The 23,748-nt window shown below is 24.7% G+C and overlaps 2 protein-coding genes across 2 annotated transcripts in view; one reads left to right on the top strand and one right to left on the bottom strand.

Moving 5' to 3' along the window:
- LOC100213995 (uncharacterized) overlaps positions 1-13,207 on the bottom strand; it is a 34,513-nt gene extending 21,306 nt beyond the window's left edge. Inside the window, exons 1-3 of the mRNA XM_065790682.1 lie at positions 12,951-13,207; positions 3,495-3,561; positions 1,587-1,657 (exon numbers count right to left, since the gene is read on the bottom strand). Of these exons, the coding sequence (XP_065646754.1) occupies positions 1,587-1,657; positions 3,495-3,561; positions 12,951-13,019 (207 nt within the window). The 5' untranslated portion in view covers positions 13,020-13,207. The remainder of the gene's footprint in view (positions 1-1,586; positions 1,658-3,494; positions 3,562-12,950) is intronic.
- An 8,594-nt stretch (positions 13,208-21,801) lies between these two features.
- Positions 21,802-23,748, top strand: part of LOC136076894 (uncharacterized) — a 3,117-nt gene continuing 1,170 nt past the window's right edge. Inside the window, exons 1-3 of the mRNA XM_065790681.1 lie at positions 21,802-22,269; positions 22,664-22,809; positions 23,143-23,748. The exon at positions 23,143-23,748 is cut by the window's right edge and continues 286 nt beyond it. Of these exons, the coding sequence (XP_065646753.1) occupies positions 22,071-22,269; positions 22,664-22,809; positions 23,143-23,748 (951 nt within the window). The 5' untranslated portion in view covers positions 21,802-22,070. The remainder of the gene's footprint in view (positions 22,270-22,663; positions 22,810-23,142) is intronic.

The following is a 23,748-nucleotide window of genomic DNA, read 5'->3' as shown; positions in this document are numbered from 1 at the left end:
AAGCTGTTTAAACAGATTGTAAAATTAATTCATCAAGAACTAAAGAAAACACCTGCTATTACTTTATAGCTAATGATTGTTAAAAACCTTGTTAACCCTGTTATTTTGAAAAAATATTATTTTGAAAAAAAAGTTCACTGGGATAGAAGATCTTGCATATGCTTCTGGAACTGCCAATGGCACTTTTTATTCAAAAAATTGTCTGGGCAATCTGGTGGGCAAAGAAATTGAATACAATCTTTTAAAAATTGTATTCAAAGAATTGATTTCAAACTGAAAGATGTTGCACAACCTGTTTTCATACTCTCAGATAATCATCCATTAATGTTCATTTATTTAACTGGTGCAATGATCTGGAAATTCACATCGTGTCTTTGCCTCCAAATTGCACTCAAATTCTCCAAATGTGTAATTGATTAAATATTGTTTACTTGATTTTTTTTGCCTTATCAGTTTTATAAGGCATAAGTTTTTTTTCATTAACTTATCAAAAATACAGGAATATATAAATTGTATAATTTTTTGAGCTACACTTTGTCTAGTGGTGGTGACTTTGTTCAGTGTGGTGACTATGTTCAGTGGTGGTGACTATGCTCAGAATTCTTTAATTATAAAGCAGCAGCACCTCAATATACTTTAACCATCATTTAATAACAAAACTGAAACAAAACAGAAGTTTCAGTTTTTTCAACTTCAATCTCTTTAGCTTCAATTCAAGATGTTGTCAAACTTTTGAATCAATTAAGCACAAAACAAACAGACAATAAAAAATTATGGAAGTTTTGGAAACGCATTAAAAAGAGGGAAAAAATATAAGGAAAAAATGGAGAAAGAAGAAAAGAAAAAAATTTACAAAGAACAAAAAATAATACAAGAGAAGATCAAAAAATTAAAAAAATAGCACAAACAAGATCTAAAATAATAATAATAATAATAATAATAATAATAATAATAATAATAATAATAATAAAGCAGAAAGAAGAAAATCACTTGATGCTAAAAAGTAGTATGAAAGACCAGCTAAAAGTATACAATATAATGTGTATCTTATGTTTTTAGTGAAATTTGAATATTTTGAAAAATTAAATATTTCTTTCATTCTTAAAAAACATTTAATCTTTATAACATAATTTTATTTAAAATTTTTTTTTATTATTATCACTATTATGATTTATTAATATTATTATTTTAATTTACTTAATTTTAATTTATTAATTTTTTTTTAAATTCAGCAAAAAACAGATTTTATACTGCAAAAAATAGATTGTTTTTTTCTTACTCATTAATCTAGTGACACATATTACTAAAGAGACAGTTAAAAACAGATTGGTTTTTTCTGAAAAGCCAAATAACCAGGTATAAAGCTTGTAATTTAGTAAAAAGCATGTACGCAACTTCATATATATAAATATATAACTTGGTATATAGAATATATACAAATATGTATATAAATATGTATATAAATATATAACTTGGTATATAGAATATATACAAATATGTAAGTAACATAATAAAAAATTAAATAATCAAAAATAAAAAACAAGTTGAGAGTGTAATTTATTTTACCCCAGATGCTAACAACTTACCCCAGATGCTAACAACTTTTTTGCAACTTCTTTAGCATCTTTTGGTACACCAGTAATTTCGACTTTTAAATCTAAATATTACATTCTTATAGTTAAAAAAAAAAATTTTTTCACAAGTTTACAAAGTTTTTTTTTAAAATAAAATTGCAGTAAAAATGTTCTACAAAAATAAAGAAAAAATAAAATAAATGGAGTGGAGTGTACATGCATCAATTTTAGGGGATAATACACCGATTGTACGAGCATCATTTGATGGGGCAGCAAATAATTTCAAAGTTGTAAAAATTGCAAGTGACTAGTTATGAAATACAACTATATTTTTTTTACTGCTTTTAAATTTTAAATTCTTAATCAACACTGCATTATTCAGCATCATTCAATACCATCATTCAACACTATTCAACATCAACAATTAACATCCTAATTCTAAAAACATCAACTTTTATCATTTAATATTCAGTTGAAACTTAGCTTCCACTACAACTAATTGTTTACAGTCTAAAATGCTAACAAAATAATTTTACTGCTATGTAATTAAAATTTTATACAACTTAAAATAGTCACGCAGTTATTTTATTTATGAGTCTAAAAAAACTTAAAATATAAAAAAAAATTTTTTACTTTATCAATATAATTTCCTACTAAATAAACATTCCAAATATATATAATACTATATATATATAAACATTCCAAAAAAGAATTAAATAATACAGTATTGTCCACAATTATTTTCATCACATCCATAATTATTTTTGCTGAGCCCATAATTATTTTCGTCGTGTTGATAATTATTTTTGTACAATTTATTTTTTAAATGTTTTACAGTAAATGAAAAGAAAAAACGTAAGCATAATTTAATCGCATAAACTCACAACGCTGAATTCCTTTTAACACCCACTTACGCACGTAAGAATAATAATTCTTAAAGGAGTATTCTGTAAAACTGCATATTAAGCTATCATTCCTTCCTCTCTGTGTGGAAACTGTAATATATGGGATACTTCCAATAATGCATATCCATGTTGTGAATGGTGCAAATTAAAACCAATTTGAATAATAAAAACCAGACCAGAATCTTGCAGAAAAGAAACATGATTGCAAAACGTGAATCTTGTTGCTATTACTTGAGCCTAATTTTTCGCAACAATGACAGATTCAAGCCTTTTATGGGTTCCCATTTGTTTTAATTCTCTTTTAATTGTAATTGTTGAACATTTATGTTCTTCAGGCATTAACTCTGCAATATCAATCGTAGTTAACACATTTAATAATTCAATTGCATTAATTAATAGTTGCAGTTGCTTTTTATTTGGTCTTCAGTTTCAAAATTCAAATTATTGAGGTTTGTATTGTTTTTGTTTGCCATTATAGGCTAAAGTATTTTTATTATGAAAATAATTGTTGGCATGACAAAATAAATTATGATCACAAAAAAATAATTATGGTTGCAATATGGTCCCGACAAAAATAATTGTGAATTTGATGAGGGCTGTAGTACTCTTGTTTAACATTGAAACCATCATAAAATAAAGACAATCATTTTAACAAAAAACTATAGTTGTATATTTAATGCGGTTACCAGCTTTTTTTGGCTCAATAGTCAAATACAACTTGTGTACTATATTACAACATTGAAAAAGCAATAAAATCATATAAACTTGGACTTTAAAATCTTACTCTCAATACTACCTGAACAATTATTGTTAAAAAAAGTCTGTATTAGAGAAGTCTCCATTGCCATTTTTTTCTGATTTATAAAATCTGTAGGTTTTTAATCTTATTGACTTATTGAAATGGAGTTTGTAATTAAAAAATCTGTAATTTATTCATGGAACTCTTTTGTTAATTGCATGTATAAATCATAGATTTTACAAAAATGCATAAATAAGTTTCAAAAAGAAATTATACCTTTTTTGATACAGCTAGATATAACATGGTTGCCATTAGAAGGTTTATTAGCTAGCAAAACTTTATTCTATAAAATAAAAAAATTATATATATATATATATATATATATATATATATATATATATATATATATATATATATATATATACACATATATATATATATATAATATATATATATATATATATATATATATATATATATATATATATATATATATATATATATATATATATATATATATATATATATATATATATATATATATATATATATATATATTCAGGGGGCTGCAGGGAGCATTTTTTCTTCATACTGAACTAGGGGGCTTCTTGCATGTTTTTCCTATTCAGTCAGTACATCGACTGACTGAATAGAAAAAACATGCAAGAAGTTCTGCTGATTAGAGATTTGTGTTGGAGCAGCAATCTTTTTTTATTAATATTTTCTGTCTATTCCTACTTTTTCCAAATATATATATATATATAAATATATATATATGTTACCTAAATGTTATCTATATATGCTATAGTAGGTATATATATATATATATATATATATATATATATATATATATATATATATATATATATATATATATATATATATATATATATATATATATATATTAGGGTGTCCCAAAAACAAAATTTTTGAAAAATATATGCAGAGACCCCCTTAATGTGTTCTATCTAATAAAAACACTAGATTTAAAATTTTTTCCAATAAAAAATATTTTAAGGGGTCCCTCAAGACCCTCAAATATTTAATGGATCCCTAATATTTAAAAAAAAAAAATTTTTCAAAAATATGTCAACCTGGTACTCAAATGAAGCGAAATTATATAAAAATTTCAAAAATAATATAGATTTCAAATATAGAATTGTTATTTTTGGTTTTATTACATGAAAAATTACGTTTTTTAACAAAAAACAAAAAAATGCATTTTTTATGTATTTTTATGACAATTTTGATAAATAAGGTAAAATTTTTCCAAATTAAATATTATATATATATATATATATATATATATATATATATATATATATATATATATATATATACATATATATATATATATATATATACATATATATATATATATATATATATATATATATATATATATATATATATATATATATATATATATATATATATATATATATATATATATACATATATATATATACATATATATATATATCAGGCCTTGCTAAGAAGCGCTACGCAGCTCGCATTTTGCTTGCGAAAAGGCGATTTGCCTACGCGTTCAGCAGTTTTGCGCTACGCAAAAACTGATATCTTTTAGAATATTTGAATTATCTTTTGATTGTCGTTAACGTGACGTTTATTCAGAAGAAATAAAGTCGTAAGTATTTAACCGCAATTGTAAACTAATAGATTTTTTGTTAAAGAAACATTTGTTAAATAATTTTTTTGTTGTTGTTAAAAATTAGTTAAAAAAATTAGGTGTTTTAAGTTTTATCTTAAGGAATTAAATATATAAATTTCTTTTAAATATAAAATTTATTTTTAGTCATAATAGTTTAAAAAATGCACGATTTATTTTGATGTAAATATTTTATTAATAAGATATTTTGTTTATTGTTAATTCAATAACGTAAAGTTTTAATGACGTTCGTTTAATTTATAAAAATAAATTATGATCACGAATATGTTATCGATAACTGATAAACAAAAAAAAAAACTCTTTCTTGTTTAAAAACATTAAAATGAGTTCATATATTAAATAAGAAAAAATTTATTAACAGTTAATAAAATAACCAAAAACCAAAATCATAAGAAAATAAACATAAAAATCATAAGAAAATAAACAAACATTATTTTACATTTCATGAAAAAAATATTTTTTTCAAAGTAAAATTTAGTTCATATTTGAAAAAAATAATAAAAATAATTTTTTATATAAGAACTTAGATTTTATTTGTAACCTTTGTTATAGTGAGAAAAAAACAAACTGTTTGTATGATTTTTAACGCGTTAATAAAATAACTTTAATTACAATGCGGTACTTGAAAAGACGCGAGTGACGCAATATAACTTCTAACGATGCAAAATATATTTGATGAGTTGAGTAACTTAGAAATGTGTTACGCGTTTTCGCTACGCAGCGAAATCTCGTAACAAGGCCTGTATATATATATATATATATATATATAAAACTCTTATATGTTGTTCGAAAGTTTTTTCCATATTTTGTTGACAAAAAGTAAAAATTAAAATGCAAGACTGGAATTTTTTTTTTTATTAATTGATAGACTGCCTGCCCCAACCAAACCCTCAGTCGATGTAGCAGCACTCCCTTGCCGGTCAGGCTAAAAGATAGTAGATGTAGCAGCACTCCGTTGTGAGTCAGGCTATTTGTCAGTCAATATAGTAGCACTCCCTTGCGAGTCAGGCTATTTGTCAGTCGATGTAGCAGCACTCCCTTGCGAGTCAGGCTATAAGATAGTCGATGTAGCAACACTCCGCACATGATTTACAGTAAAAAAAATAAAAATAAAAACATTTTATTAAAAAAATTAAAAATAAAAACATTTTATTAAAAAAAAATAAGAATAAAAACATTGTTTATATTGTTAAAAACATTCAGAATGTTTTAAAAACATTCAGAATGTTTTTAAAAACATTCTGGTCAATTAAATTTAAAAAACGATTAATTTGTAATTAAATTAATGGTTTTGACTTTTGTCCATGATTCGCAACAGAGTGCGCTACATCGACTGACAAATAGCCTGACTTGCAACAGAGTGCTGCTACATCGACTTAGGGTTTGGCTTGGGCAGGCAGTCTATCAAATAATTTTTAAATAAATTTTTTCCGGTCTTTAAAATTAAAAAAAACATAAAACTGACATTTTATGGTAAAAACTTAAAGACAACTATTCAAGAGTATGCATATATATATACATATATATATATATATATATCCCCTATAACATTTTAAAGTTATGTTGTCTCCATCGGTTACAATTGGCAACAAGGTTACATTCTCTAATTTTTAATTAAACATCAAGTAAATAAACTTAATAATGCAGTAAATGTTTGTTTATCATTGCCGTATTGCTTAATATCATCTTTTGTTTTATTTTTATTGTAAAATAGCTTTGCCTTAATTGGTTAAATCAGGCCTTCCCAGGAGAGGCGTGCGGTCGCACGCCTTGAGTGAACACGGATATTAATTTTTTTTGGATAACTCGGCCACGCTTTTTTAGCAAATATTAAAAACGCATTTTTAAAAAGGCGCTGAAAAAATCAAATTAAATTCGTTGTATTATTTTGTAATTTTATTAATAATTTATTCTTTTCATTAATAAGGAAATAATAACATAAAAATAATATATATATATATATATTTTTTGAATTTTTTTTTCTTATAACAAAATTTTTTTTTTTTTATTTTACATATTTTTTTTTCTAATTTTAAATTTTTTCGCATAAGTATGTCTTTTTACAAAAAATAACTTCTAAGTTCTATAAGAATTATTATCTACAAGGTTCTTGATAAGGATATGAACGATTAGCTCATTCGGTTAAGACATTACACAGCGCCGCGGAGACCCGGGTTCGCATCCCGCGTCGGCAGAGCATATTTTTCAAAATAAATTAAAAAAGTTTTCGGTCACATTTTCTGTTTATTTTTTCGACTTGTCTCAAATATCGTTGCTGAAAAAATCAACACCTAAAAATATATTATAAATAATTATAATATAAATAAATAAAAAATAAATATAAAAAAATAAATTTTTTTCTAATGTTTACTAGACATAAAAAAAAAAAATTGTAATAAGAAAAAAAAAAAATTTTTAAATAAGTATAAATATATATATATATATATATATATATATATATATATATATATATATATATATATATATATATATATATATATATATATATATTTCATTTTTATGTTCATATTTTTATATTGATAATAGGAATAAATTATGAATAAAAATAATAAAATAATACGACAATTTAGTTAGGTTTTTTCAGCGCCTTTTTAAAAATGCGTCATTAATATATGCTAAATAACCGTGGCCAAACTCTCAAAAAATATATATATATGCATGGTCACTCAAAGCGACCGACCGCACGCCTCTCCTGGGAAGGCCTGTTAAATTGTCACGAAAAAAAAGTCTCAATTCACAACATGCTTTTTTTAACTTTTAAAAATGTAACCAATTGAGACGTAACCTAACAAAATCTAGATTTGAGACATAACTAAAATACATCTCAAACATAGATTTTTTTAATGTTACGTCTGAATTTGTTACACTTTAGTAGGTAATTTAAATAAAATAAAAAAAGAAGCGAAGAAATGTAAAAAATTTATATTTGTATTTTAATTACAAATTCCATTTTACAAAATTTACATAACATAGCAATATATATTGGTTACACAAATAGGGTTATAAAACAAATAAATAGATTGCTTGTGGGTTAGTGTTTTAAAATAAGACTATTTTAATTACAATAGTCTTGGCAAACGTGTTAATGCATTTACAATATTGTTAATAAATAATATAATTAATAAAACAAATTTGTTAAATACCGTAACTCATTAATGAGTTACGGTATTTAACAATGCATTTGTCAAGACATAACTAAAAAATACTTTTTAAAAAATACGTGTATTGCTGAATATAGGAATATGTGAATTTAAAAAAAAACTTTTAGATGAGAATTAGCTAATTATCATCGTTTATTTTTATTGTCAAATAGATTCGTCTCAATTGGTTACTTTAAATTTTTTTTATTACAAATTTGTCAAGAAGAAAAAAGTTTTAATTCACGAAGTCTCAATTAGTTATTTTTTAAACTTAACGGTTGACAACAAAAAAACGAGACTGGATTTAAAGACACATTTCTTTAAAGAAGTAAGATAAAACAAAAAGGAAAAATGTTCTAGAAAGTATTTTTATTCTAGTTTATATATATATAATATGTTGTTCTCAAATAAACCATTTCTTCTGACTTTATTAACTAGGCCTGGTATAGACTGAGCTAGGCTCCGTATGAGCTCAATATCAATTTTATTAAGGCAATACTTGATTCTAGAACGTAATTTTTTAAGATTTTCTGCATGCCAATTATTCTTGTAGACAAGGCCTTTCAAAATACTCCAAAAATTTTCGATAGGACCACATTTTGGCAAGTTTGCAGGGTTATCCACTTTCTCAACATAATGCATGTTTTCCTTGTTTAGGTACACGATTACTGTTTTTGCATAGTGAGATGATGGTAAATCTGGCCAGAATACATATGCACCATCTGAATGATACTTATTGATGAATGGAATAAGTCTTTTCTTAATACATTTGTTTAAATAGATTTTTTGATTTACAGCCAGTCCACTTGGTACAAAATTTACACGTTTAATTATCTTGTAGATAGTACTTTTAGGTATATTCTCAACTTTAAAGTGGTCATAAGTAAACTTTTTACCAGCATTTTTGTAATTTAAATAAAATTCAGACACACGTTTTCTAATCTCTTCTTGTTTTGAATTTATTTTTTTATTCATTTTTCTATAAAAAATAAAAACACATAAAATATTTAAAAACTAGAATAAAAATACCTTCTAAAACAGTTTTCCTATTTCTAAAATCTTATTCCTTTAAAGAGATATGTGTCTTTAAATCCAGTGTTGTTTTTTAGTTGTCACCTGTTATAACAGTACTGTTATAAGTTTAAAAATTTAATAACCTTATATTATACATTATGTTTTTTATTTAGTTATAGTTTTATAAATTTATGTTTAAATTAAAATCTTCTCTAAATAAAACCTACAAGTAATCTAATATAATTATGTTATAATATGTTAGTTTTTTTTTAAATTCTTATGTTGAGGAAAAGAACATTTAATCATAATATAGCTAGGTCAGAATGCTTGTGGGTTCGATTTAACAAAAACTTATCCTTAATACAAAACTTCCAAACAATATTAATTGTGAAACTATGCATTGTGTAATTTATAAATGATCTACATTTGTTGCAGATTGTTGTTGTTACACATTATAACTCTAGATTTATAATGTATCATACTCAAACCATTTTCGAGATCAAAAATAGTATAGTATATGGTCAGGCTTTATGACTAAATAGAATCATATCTAATGAAGAAAATCGAATTGTAGAGCTAAAAAATCTGGCTAGAACCTAAATTGTTAATTTAATCAAATTATTCTTATCACAAGGACGGTAACAGTTGTATTGGTTTAAATTTGCCGCTGAAATTATGACAATTACTCACACCAATAATAAATTCAACAGCTAATTTAATTATAGTGATTTCTGCCGTCATCAGATTTCTAAAGATTTATCTGTTCTTGAACTTAAACAGAGCAGTAGGCTTTTTTAATAGTTAATAAATTATTTATTTTTGACTGCCCAAGCCATAACCTTTTGTACTTGCATAAACACTCTACTGAGTCAGTCAATGTATCAACACTCATTTTACATTAAATTCATTAATTAATAAAATATTAAATTAAATTTTAATACATAACAACTTTATTTTGGTAAGTTTACTTGCATAAGCTTTAAACAATTTAACTTTTGATAAAAGGATAATATAAAAGATATGCTCTCAAGAGAAATCATTCTAAAGACTCCGTAATAGTGTTATTTAGGTAGTGTATTAGTTGTAAAAAGAGTTAAATTTCATTTTTTTAAATATTTCTCTAAACATTACAACACTATTGTTACATTAATGGGACAAAAAAATGTAACTAAGTCTTTAGACTTAATTTTTAAGATCCTTTTTACGTAACAATAGCAAATAAATTTTTTTGTGGCAAAAAAAAAAAAGACAAACACCTCCTTTAGCTCCAAATGTTACGTTTGTTTTTTTATGACTTTTTATGACTGCAACAAGCTGCCTATATTTTGCCCATTTATTGCAGACAGTAGTAGCTAATCAGAAAACTTATCTGTAAAGACTTGTGGATGAATAGAACAAAGCTGCAGTTAGTTTCATTTTGGCATATTTTAGCAATTTTAGGATTTTTTCCAAAGTTGAGGTCATAATTTTTTTCTAATTTAACACAAGTTAATAAATACCACTTCTTTTAAAGAGAAAGCTATCCAGAAAAAAGTTTTAGAAAAAATGAGACACTTGTTGAAAGTGAGAAAAAAGTTATACAGCTCTAAAGTAGTCTGTTTTGACCATTTGTAAATCGAGGGGGGCCACTGTGTCATGTTTCTAAGGCTATAATTTCTGAAACGTTGTACTTGGAAGTCTGAAATTTCAAATTTAACCTATCGATATAATGCACATAACAATATATAAAAATCAGGAAAATTAGAGATGGTGACCCACAGGCGATAGGTTTAAATATAATGATTTGATCATAAAATTAAACTTTTAATTTTGTTTGAGCTTTTTTTACTAGTAAATATTTACAAATGAAAAAATTTATAATTTAAATTTATAATTTAAATAGCGCTTATATCAAACATAATTGTCATTCAAACTTTTGTAACAAAATTTTTTACATAAGCGTCATTCAAAAGCTAATTTGACTTTTTTTAAAATTAATTACTAAATTTATTTCTTACCGCTCTTTGAATAATTTAAAAGTTAAAAAATGATAAAAAGTTGCTAAACCAAAATCGCTTACTGCTTATGTAAAAATTACTTAAGGCGTACGTAAATCTTTGAAGATACGCAGAACATGACAATGAGAAAGTGACAGCATGAAATGTTTAAAGGTGACCTTCAAGAATTGTTTGATATTGAGGCAAAGAACCTGATCACAGAAATACAGAACAAAGAAGATGTGGAACTTCTTTGAATGCTAATAAAAGATCTAGTTTTGTGCAGTATAAGCAGAGTAGATGTAAAAACAGCAGCAAAAGAAAGCATGAAGAGGCAACAAGAGGAAAAAGCGAGAGAGGTGAAATGAGATATGAAAAGGAATTATTGAAACAAAAGGTGAACTTTCTTTGTTTACATCTAATTGGGAAGATGATAAGTATCAGCCAAATCAAACTAAGCCATATACACCTACAATGTCACCATCAACAGCTTGTGCTTCATCATCAAAAAAAATAATTCATGAATATCTTCCAGTCCCCTGAAGTTGTAGATGCTTTGCATTGTGTTTGTCTCAAAGACAATAAAGCAGCGTTTGGAGTTGTTGCACAGGTGTTTTGGCCATGATATTTCAGAAAAAACATTATTATGAAGTTAAAACAGAAAATCCATAATAAAAAAAGACATTAGGGTGCTGCAATGGATGAAAAATAATTTCACAAAAGTCCACTGTTACTGCATTGGGATGGAAAAATATTTCCTGAAATTGATAGATCAAAGAAAATTGTAGATCAGATAGCTGTTATTTGTATAGGAAATGGCCAGGAAAAACCGTTGGCTATTGAAAAAAATTTTTGTTGGCAAAATGGAATCTGCATTCACAGATCAAAGGCCTTGTATTTAACACAACAGCTAGCAATACATAGCTTCAAAAACGTGCATGTGTTACCATTGAAAAAGCTCTGGGTATTGAAATGGTCTGAATCTGGACATGACATGATGACTGGACTTCCATGCCATCATCATGAGGCCAAATAAACTTTTCATAAGAAAAAAATGCTGTTATTAAAAATTATTAAATTATAATGCATTTTACATTTACGGTTTTTTTAAGATGTAGTAAAAATATTTAATATAAATACATTATTTTAACCAGATGTAGTTATATATAAGATTTTTTTCAGATGTAACTACATCTAGAGGAAAATTCTTCCAGATGTTATCAGACTTAAAGAGAAAAATTACCAGATGTACTTACATCTTCCTAAAGATGTTGCTAAGAGTCATTGAATTTCTAGATAATATTAGACAGATGTTGTTGGAGTAGAAAAACTACAAATGATCTCAGACAAAAGTGTACAGATGATCTTGGACTACTCTAAAAATGTTATTGGAAAGATGTAGTTATCTTATACTGTTGCTTGGTCATTTAGTTCTCATTAAGTCTCTCTTGGCCTTGTTTTTGATTAGAAGTTGACAAATTAAAGATATTAAAAGGTATTAAAACGTGTTCATTGAAAAGGGAAATCTGCTAGCCTTAATTAAAATACAACTTTGATAAAACAAATCTACAAAACATTTAAAGATTATTAGACATTCCTGAAAATTTTGATAAACTTTAATAAATCCGAATGGTAGCAAAACTATGTAAAAATACAAAACACTTTCGTTTTTTATGAATACTTATGTTAAATACTTAAAAATTCGAATAAAAAATCTGATAAAATTCGAACAAAAAAAATTTATTCTAATAGAATAAATCTAAAAAAAAAAAAAACAGTTTTCTTGTAATGTTAAATTAAAAAAATAGCTTTAACAGGTATATGTATGAAGACAGACTATATGTTAATATGTGATCAAAATACTTACCAAAATGTGATCAAAATAACTTACCTTCTTTTTTAGAGCAAATTTTTCTAAAAGAAATTGTTCTTCAATGGTCAATTTCGCTGGTAATCCCATATCAACATTATTATTATGTAAACATGTTATTTATATTAAAACTTAGAAACATTACACTTGTATCATCGTTTCTATGATACTTATTTTTGAAACATTTCTAATATTTACTTCTGTAAAAATTTATTTAAAAACTATTTAGTTGCCAATTTAGCTCGGCAAACTACACCGAGTCTAAAAATAATACACACAGCTCTCCGATAACTCTCGGAGTAAGATAAATAGTGGTGCACCGATGCCTACTTTTGGTTGTTGTTGATAACGATTGGTACAGACCGATACCGATGCATCGACATCGACCCAAAATTCCAATTTGTACTCTTTTCTTATTTACTTAAAGGTAAATTAGGAGTTTTTTTCAAATATAATGTTAACGGTCAATTTTAATGCTAGCTTATTTGCTTAAGTTTGCTTAATTTTAATGCTTGCTTATTCGGTAAAATTTACTTAATAATAGTTGCTTTGCTTATTGTTGATTTATTTTTAATTCAATTTTCTTTCTAAGTTTAATTTCTAAAAGTTAGAAATTCATATTTGTTAGAATTTTCTAAAAGTTAGAAATTCATATTTGTAAATTTATATATTTGAGCTGCCGTAGCGCAGTGGTTAGCGTGCTTGCTTCAGTATTAAAGAATTATAACTCGTAAAGGTGTCTTTGTGTGTGAGTGTGTGTGTGTGTGTGTGTGTGTGTGTGTGTGTGTGTGTGTGTGTGTGTGTGTGTGTGTGTGTGTGTGTGTGTGTGTGTGTGTGTGTGTGTGTCTATATATATATATATATATATATATATATATATATATATATATATATATATATATATATATATATATATATATATATATATATATGTATATATAAAATAAAGCTCTTTTTAATGATATATAACAATATATATATGATATATAACAATATATATATAATGATATATAACAATATAAATAAAATAAAGCTCTTTTTAATGATATATAACAACCTAGAATTTGATGAATTTAAAAATTTCATGTAACATACCTAATATATATATATATATATATATATATATATATATATATATATATATATATATATATATTATATATATATATATATATATATATATATATATATATATATATATATATATATATATATATATATATATATATATTAGGTATATATATATATATATATATATATATATATATATATATACCTAATATATATATATATATATATATATATATATATATATATATATATATATATATATATATATATATATTATATATATATATATATATATATATATATATATATATATATATATATAAATATATTAGGTATATATATATATATATATATATATATATATATATATATATATATATATATTATATATATATATATATATATATATATATATATATATATATATATATATATATATATATATATATATATATATATATATATATATTAGGTATGTTACATGAAATTTTTAAAATCATCAAATTCTAGGTTGTTATATATCATTAAAAAGAGCTTTATTTCAATATTCCAAAAGTGAAAAAATTTTCAAAATCAAACCACCCTACAAAAAGTTATGGCGTTTTAAGTACCAATTTTTTGATTTTAGGATTTGTTGAAGAAACTGTGGTCAAAATAAAGTTTTTATAAACTAAAACTATTATAACTTAATCAATTCTTATCCAAAAGTTTATATTTTGGTATCAAAAGATAGATACAAGAGTTATCTACAAATTTATAAAGGTCTCTAGATTACAGGCGCATACGGGGGCAAGAAGGGGCACAAAACCACCATTCATTCCGGCAATAAAGACTAACTATATTATATATATAAAAGTGTTTTTTTAATGAAAATGTAAATTTTTATATACAAGATGTTTTGTAATTAGCTATCAGACCACAGTCAAATATAGAAGTTTCATCGTTGTGTTTGGGTGGATGTAAGGGTGATGGTTTCAAACACCCTATTATCAAAAATGACTCTTTTTTTTTTATAAATATTTATCTTTAAAATTAAAAAGAAATCTAGTATCAAATCAAAAATTATATTTTACTACTTTACAACATCACTAGCAGCGCACCCTTTGTTTCAAGTGGTGTATATGGGAAAGGGGGTGTGTCATCACCCTCCCTCCTCTTTTACAACCTAAAAAATATATTTTTTTAATGAGATTCGAAAAAATATTTAAATGTAATTAAAATAATAAACTTTAATATAAAAACATATTTTACCAAAATTCAAAATACATCACATAATGCTTAGTTTTAGTTATAGATGGTTCCCCCTCTGACCTGAAAAAAAATATCAAAAACAAAAAATGTTTTATAATATTATTTTAATTAGTTTACATCTTAGCTTTTAGTTAATGATCAAGATATTAAATTCCTTTAATGAAACTATTTATTATTCATTGTTATCAATAGACACAACGTGAAAAAAAATTTGCAAGTTCCACTACTCGCTTTATATTTTTGCAAGTTCCACTACTTGCAGTACATTTTTTTTGCAAGTTCCACTACTCGCTGTACATATTTTTTGCAAGTTCCACAACTCGCTGTAAATTTTTGTTGCAAGTTCTACTACTTGCTGTACATTTTTTTTGCAAGTTCCACTACTCGCTGCTCAGGTGATTTAAGGCCAGTCCAAATTTTTATGGTGGTTCATCCTACCTTCTATAATTTCTTTTTTTAAAAAAATGTTTTTGAAAATTTGTTGACTGAGCTGAATAATACTTAGAAAAAGTTGGGCTAAGTTGAAAAAATTATTATTGACGAAAATATGGTGGATGACGCATATTGTCTTTAAATTAAAAGATGAATGTTTCAAAAAATAAGGGTTTAAATTGTTAAGCACAACTTTTCTAGTTATCTACAACCTAAATGACATCGATATTGAATTATATTGTTTTTTCATACTTTGATTCAGAAGGTAGGGTAGAAAATCCGACGTTTGATTATTTCTTTCAACGACGAACACTGAAGTGTCGAGAATTCGGTAATACTTAGCGATTATGTTTTGAAAGGCTTTTTGATCCGCATAAACATTATGGTTTCTGTCGGTGGAAGTTATTCGTAATAAACAAAATGGAGCGTGTGGTCGTTATATATATATACATATAATATATATATATATATATATATATATATATATATATATATATATATATATATATATACATACATATATATATATATATATATATATATATATATATATAAATATATATATATATATATATATATAGATATATATATTATATATATATTATATAAATATATATATATATGTATATATATATATAATATATATATATATATATACATATATATATGTATATATATATATTTATATATATATATATATATATATATATATATATATATATATATATAAAATAGTAAAAAACACTTATCTAACTTTTATCTTCTGCTTTAAGTTTCACCATTGCTGGATCATAAGGAAGAGTTCCTGATGATCCCTTCCTGATGATCCAGCAATGGTGAAACTTAAAGTAGAAGATAAAAGTTAGATAAGTGTTTTTTACTATTTTATATATATATATATATATATATATATATATATATATATATAAAAAACTTTATATATATATATATATATATATATATATATACATACACATACATACTTATATATATATTTATATATAATATATATATATATACATACACATACATACATATATATATATATATATATATTTATATATAATATATATATATATATATATATATATATATATATATATATATATATATATATATATATATATATATATATATATATATATATAATATATATATATATAATATATATATATATAAATTTATTATTTTTAATTGGTATTTGGTTAATAATAAAATTTATATATATATATATATATATATATATATATATATATATATATATATATTAATTTATTATTTTTAATTGGTATTTGGTTAATAATAGAATTAATATATATATATATATATATATATATATATATATATATATATATAAAACATAGATGTTGTCAGAAAGTTTTTTCGATATTTTTTTGACAAAAAGTAAAAAATAAAATTAAAGACCGGAATTTTTTTTTTTTAATAATGATAGACTGCCTGCCCTAACCAAACCCTCAGTCGATGTAGCAGCACTCCCTTGCGGGTCAGGCTATTTGTCAGTCGATGTAGCAGCACTCCCTTGCGAGTCAGGCTATTTGTCAGTCGATGTAGCAGCACTCCCTTGCGAGTCAGGCTATTTGTCAGTCGATGTAGCAGCACTCCCTTGCGAGTCAGGCTATAAGATAGTCGATGTAGCAACACTCCGCGCATGATTTACAGTAAAAAAAATAAAAATAAAAACATTTTATTAAAAAAAATAAAAATAAAAACATTTTATTAAAAAAAATAAAAATAAAAACATTGTTTATATTGTTAAAAACATTCAAAATGTTATAAAAACATTCTGGTCAATTAAATTTGCATTTTTGTGGTTTTTTTAAAAAACGATTAATTTGTAATTAAATTAATGGTTTTTACTTTCGTCCAACACGGAAATGTTGGACGAAAGTCAAAAGTAATTAAAAGTGACGTATGTGTTGGCGTAAGAATCACTTTTTTCCTTCCGCTCTTCCTAAAGCCAACAAACTATAGAACTATATATATATATATATATATATATATATATATATATATATATATATATATATATATATATATATATATATATATATATATATATATTATTTTAAATTATTGATTAATAATAGAATCAAATAAATTTGGTTAATAAGTTTAGTAATTTGTTTTTATAATTTTTAAAAGGTACTTATTTTCATATCTGCATTTAGAAATTAGTTCAGTTTTTTTTTATTTAGTAAATTTTCTATATCTAAAAAAGTAATAATTTCAAACTTTTCTTGTAAACAAAGTATACATTTTTTGGAAATGTTATTATAGGTAGGCGCAGTTTTTAGAATAGTTTTTAGAATAGACCAGTTTAATTTAAAGTTAATATTTTTTTCTTTTAGTTGCCAAATATATTTTGGCAGCATAGTCTCTTGAGTACTTTTCATAATTTTTTTATTTTTTAATGTAGTTGATGGAACTTTCTGGTCAAAGAAATCAATTACTATTTTACAATGCTTACTATATAACTAAAAAAAAATTATTTACACGTATATTTTATAATTATATAGAAATATAATTTATTTAACTATAGGAGGATGGTTCCTGCTTAAATACAACACATTAAAATTTGATTGATAGCATGTTTAATTTGTATAGTAAAGACAAATAAAACTGTGGATAAAATGAAGAAAAAGAAAATGGTTTATTTAACAAGAATGAAAATATTGAAAAAAAGAAAAAGATTTAGATTGAAAATAAATAAATTAATAAAATCAGAAGTAGTCTTTAGTAGACTGTTGACATAATGAATTTAACCGATTTGTCTGGAAGAAATAGAAATCGATTTATTAAATTCTTTTGTATTAAAATTATTTTTATTGAAATACATTATAAATCAATGACAACAAATGCATGAACATTAGTTGAATTAACAAGTAATTTACATAAATTTATTAAAAGCAGCTAAATAAGTTTAAAGATTATGGTAATTGTCGAATGTTTATATACATCAAAATGAATTGGAAAAACCTATGCAATTGGTTTTGAAAACATCCTTTGTGATATTATTGGAGTAATAGTTCAGATTCTAATAATAAATTTTTGTTAAATAGGATTTGATTTGTATTAAAATTATCTTTATTTAATTTATCATAATTTTTTATTCATTTTGTTTTAACAATAATCATCCAGTCAATTGATTTAGAATCACTAAAAGTTTATGATATGAAACAAAATATATTGTTAACTGTTGAAAAAAAATTGATTGAGCTATTAAAAACAATGATGAATAATGGCGCTGATTAATTTAGTTTAAGTATACAGTATTGATCATCACGGGCGGATTCAAAGGGGGGTAAAAATATGTAACTACCACCCTAAGAAATGTCTTACTTCAAAATAATATTGATAAAATTAAAAAAATTTTAAAAATGTTACTTGTTGTTACTAATTATGTTTTATTACTGCAACATTTTTTTTTTTTTTAGTTTTTTTATATCCATTTAATATATTTATAAACAAAGTATCTAATAACCTTTATTCTAAAAACATTCTAAATGATCATATGAAACAGTGGTTTTATCTATAAAAAAAGGGAACTTTTTTCTTTCTTTTCGGGTCGGACAACTCTCCCCCCTCCCTGGATAAAGTCCTAGATAAGCCCATGTTGATCATTCAATTTTTCTCGTTCTTTTTTGCGCCTAATACAGTGCTTAATTGTAAGCAATTTTTTTGGTAATTTATTAGCTTAAATATAGATTTAAACAAGTTGATACAAGTAATTTCTTATCAATATGGCCAAAGTTATTGAGTGTTTTTATATGAGAGCTGAAGTATTAAAAGGGTTAGAAGAAATCCATTATACTATGAAACGCAAAAGGTATGAACGTTTTATCAGTCAATTCCAGCACATTCACATGAACGAAAAATATTTCCATCGAAAATCCCATGATTTGGCAGTATTTTTAAAAAAACATTGATGGTGTGGTGACGAAAGAAATAAATTTACTAAACGCTATTCTCAATATGTATGGAATGAATTAAATCCCTTTATACAAAAAGAACATACACTTAATGGTTGTAGTTTATGTAAAAATGATGAAAACCCAGTAAATACTTTTCCCAGCTCGGTAAACCATCGGCCAAAAAAGTCACTACCACCGCTTAGCGATAATACCAATATTTTCACAAGTAACGCAGAAGTGAAAAACAATTTATCTACCAAGATTTCAAGCGTTGATATTCCTTTTACTTAAAATTCGCTTCCTTACATGAGAGAAACATGCCAATTGGTCTTGGCGAACATCAACAAGTCTTGGGATTCTTTTTATGACACACCGTTTCTAAAGGTTTTGTCAAAGTTGCCCTCAACTAATTTGACTGAAAAGTTATCTTCTGCAGATAAAAAAAATCAACTACGAAAGTCCCACCGGAAGTTGAAAGCGAATGTTGAAAGTCATTGGGAAAAGAATAGCAAAGACACTAATACTTTGTTTGGTGTTCGTCAATCAAAGTCAGCCTATTTAAAAATTCGCACAAGCCTTCACTTTGAATCTAAACAAGGTGCAGTTAAACGAACAATGTCTGTTAATAGTAAGTGCAATGGAATGATATAAGAAACTACCTTTTTTAGTATTTAATTATACATAATTATTGTGTGGTTATCATTGGTATGATCTAAATAAGATTTTCTTATACCTATACTTCATTTTTTTAATTTTCTATATCTAAATTTGTCTAATTTCAATTTATTTAAATAACTATTAAGGCAATGCTATTGGCAAAAAGAGAAAAAGACATTCTCCGAATCCGGACAACATTGATTTTAACAAAGTCAGTATGTTAAATGAAGTACAGGAAATGAAGAAAGGCTCTGAAGTATAGGAATCTTATTAATTTTTGTAATTTAAATAAATTACGTAGATCAATATAATGGAATAAACAAATTACCAAAAGTTTCTGCATACAAAATAAAATAAAATATATAAAATTAAAAATAATAATTAGTTTAGATTAATCTCTCAGCACTAGCAAAGAAATGCAAAATTAAAAATAATCATTAATTTAGATTAATCTCTCCACACTGGCAAGGAAATACAAAATTCAGGGATCAAACGGTAACATGGTTGTTCGTGAGTTCTTGGAACAAAATAATGTTGATATAAACACCTTTAGCGGTACTAAACTTAATAAAATTAGAACGAGAAGAAAACTCAATAAGCTGTCAGGTAAACATATAAAATAAATATCAGGTAAACTTAATAGATAAATTTAATTATGCGCTCAATTTTTATCATCGCAATAAGATGTAAGAAATTTGTTCCCTTAACAAGAATGTACTTGAATAGACTTTTAAAATGTTCATATTTTGTTTATTTGTAGAGTGTAGTTAATTTTTTAAATCTAAATCTTTAAAAAATTTAAAAGTTTTTATGACACAGATTGTAGACAAAACTCATTCTCTACTAAAGTGCTGGACTAAAGGAAGCGTTGTTAGGTATTGTTTTTACTCTAAGGCGCTTAATATGAGGAGGAGGGTGGCGTTTAATTATTTTTGGAAAATTTCCCACCTCAAGCTTATTAAAAAATCCTTCCCCCCCCCCCTCGTTTATTAATTTTTACTTTTTATCAATAAAAAAAACTATATCTCTAAACTATATCTCTAAACTAAATAAATAAACAGTAAAAATCGAACTTAAAAATTAGAAAATATATATCGGTCACTGATAAAAGTAAAAATTTTCAGTCCAAACAGACCATAAAAATTGTCGACCTTTAAAAAAATCTAGTAAATCTCGATTTGTTGAGAAGGAGATTTTGGTTTATACCAATACACCCTTTTATTAACTTCCTCTCATCGTTTATTAGATCTAGAATAAAAAATTCCTACATGCTATATCCTGTAAAGCACCTTAGAGTAATTAAGTAATTGCCTGCATTAGTAAAAAGGTTAAACTTTGAAAATAACACAGTTTCATTTGACTTGTCACGACAAGAATTTTATTAATTATAGATTTTTATCAAGAAATAATCTTTTTATGTAGGTAGTGGAATCTCTGTACCAATCCCACGATCATTTAAGAAGATTAAAGAGGATTTAAATCAAAATATCACTTCTGAAAAATATATTTTAGGAACATTGATTAACAGAAAAAATACCCAACAATTGCTATTAATAAGATTGGAAAATTAGAAACGTCCTCATCTTCTATTTCAGGCAGAAAAATTTCATTGTATGAAATATGCAAAAGGATTTTCGAAGATCATATATCACAAAAAATCATTCGAGAAAATCCAACAAGCATATATAGAAGAAATTTGATAATCTGGTCAGATCATGCTTCGATTTTAAACTCGGGTCATTTATTACTAACTGTTAAATCAATTTATGATGAGAAACTTTATTATAATGACAGAGAAATGTTTTCACTAACTGGTAACTGTTATAACGTTCAAGAATTAGTGGAAACGCCTCATTTATACATATTTGGATGCATAAATGACACAATTGCAGGGAAATTATCTTATATAGAAACTAGATTAGAAGACATTAAAGATTTGCACATTCCCCTAAATATTGAAGGCAAAATAGTTCACGACGTCTTACGATTTTTTCACGGTAAGTTAATAATTTTAAAATATGTTGTAATTGTTTACTTTTTAGTTAACTAAAAGCAGGGCAATTCAAGACTTTGAATGAAATTGTAACATGAAAATCAATTTAAATTTAATAATTTTTTTATTTTCAAATTTAATACATTTTTATACTTTCCACGAAAATAAAGAACTTTTAATAGATAAAAAAAGCATTTGAAAAAGCAATAATTTGGAATAGCAATCTTTTGGAGAGAATGATACCATCTTTCTAGGTGTACTTTACTTAAGTTTCATAAAGGTCATATTTTAATTTACTAAAGTAACTTAAGTAAATTAAGATATGACCATATCTTAATTTACTAAATTAAATTTAGTAAATTAAGATATGAACTGCTGAATAAAATTTTATCATTTAGGTGATCATCCAGAAATACAATTTGAAGCCGGAAATCTTCATGGTGGCCATTATCCATGTTTATGCGGCTGTAATGTTAGCCAATTTACAGATATTCCAATTGTTTATTCGCATAATATCATATCATTAGAAGAGAGAAGGAAAAAAGTAAAGTAACATTGCTTTTAATTAAGTTACATGTCAAGTTTTGTGTATTAAACAAATTTTAACTTAAATTTAAGTTAATTTTATCTTAAATTAAATAAACAGATCTTACCTCTGACAAAATAGATATGAAATTATATTTATTGGAAATATAAAGACTAAACAGCTAACGAAAACTGAAAGAAACTACTTCATATATTTAAACTATTTTTAAATCTGAAATTACATTCCACTATAATTTTAAGGCACAGCATAATTATGTCTTAAATATTTATAAATACACTACTTATTACAAAATATTTAAATATTTTTTATATCACTAACTTTAAATTTAAGGTTGTTATTGGTCCTGCAGGAAGAACAGCAAAAGCAATAGCTCTTTTTCAAAAACTTAGCATTTCTAGCCTTGATTTGGAAATATCTGTACGCAAACTGAATAAAAATATTGGAATGAAAAGAACCAAAAAACAATCAGAACAACTTCTAAAGCAAAACCTTGCTGGTGTTTCCAGAGCTCCTGCTTTGTGCTTTGGGAATGAGTTAAATGCACTTGTTCTCTCAAATCTAGATAACTATGAGGTCAGTCCTATAGAGCCACTTCATGACTTTAAAGGTCATATAAAAAACATTTGGGATGTTCTTCCTGAAATACTAAATTTTTCAGAAAAAAAATTATTCAAAGATTGCCTTAAATTATGCTTTGGTGAAAAGGATAATGTGCGAGGGGCTGATTATAGATTATCTACAATTGTTGTATATGATTCCTTGAAAGAGATCTGCACACCAAATGTAAAAATATTTTTGCAGAATATTATGGAACTAGTCAAATCTGCATATTTACCATCACAAAGCAGGTCACCAAAGGCAATCCTTCGATTATATAACTTGGCATTTCAACACATCCTTCTTTGTCGCTTAGTGATAGGAAATAGTCCTAATAAA

This window comes from Hydra vulgaris, chromosome 02 (genome assembly GCF_038396675.1).
Source record: "Hydra vulgaris chromosome 02, alternate assembly HydraT2T_AEP".
NCBI classification, from domain to species: domain Eukaryota; kingdom Metazoa; phylum Cnidaria; class Hydrozoa; order Anthoathecata; family Hydridae; genus Hydra; species Hydra vulgaris.
This window is presented reverse-complemented; position numbering and strand designations above follow the sequence as displayed.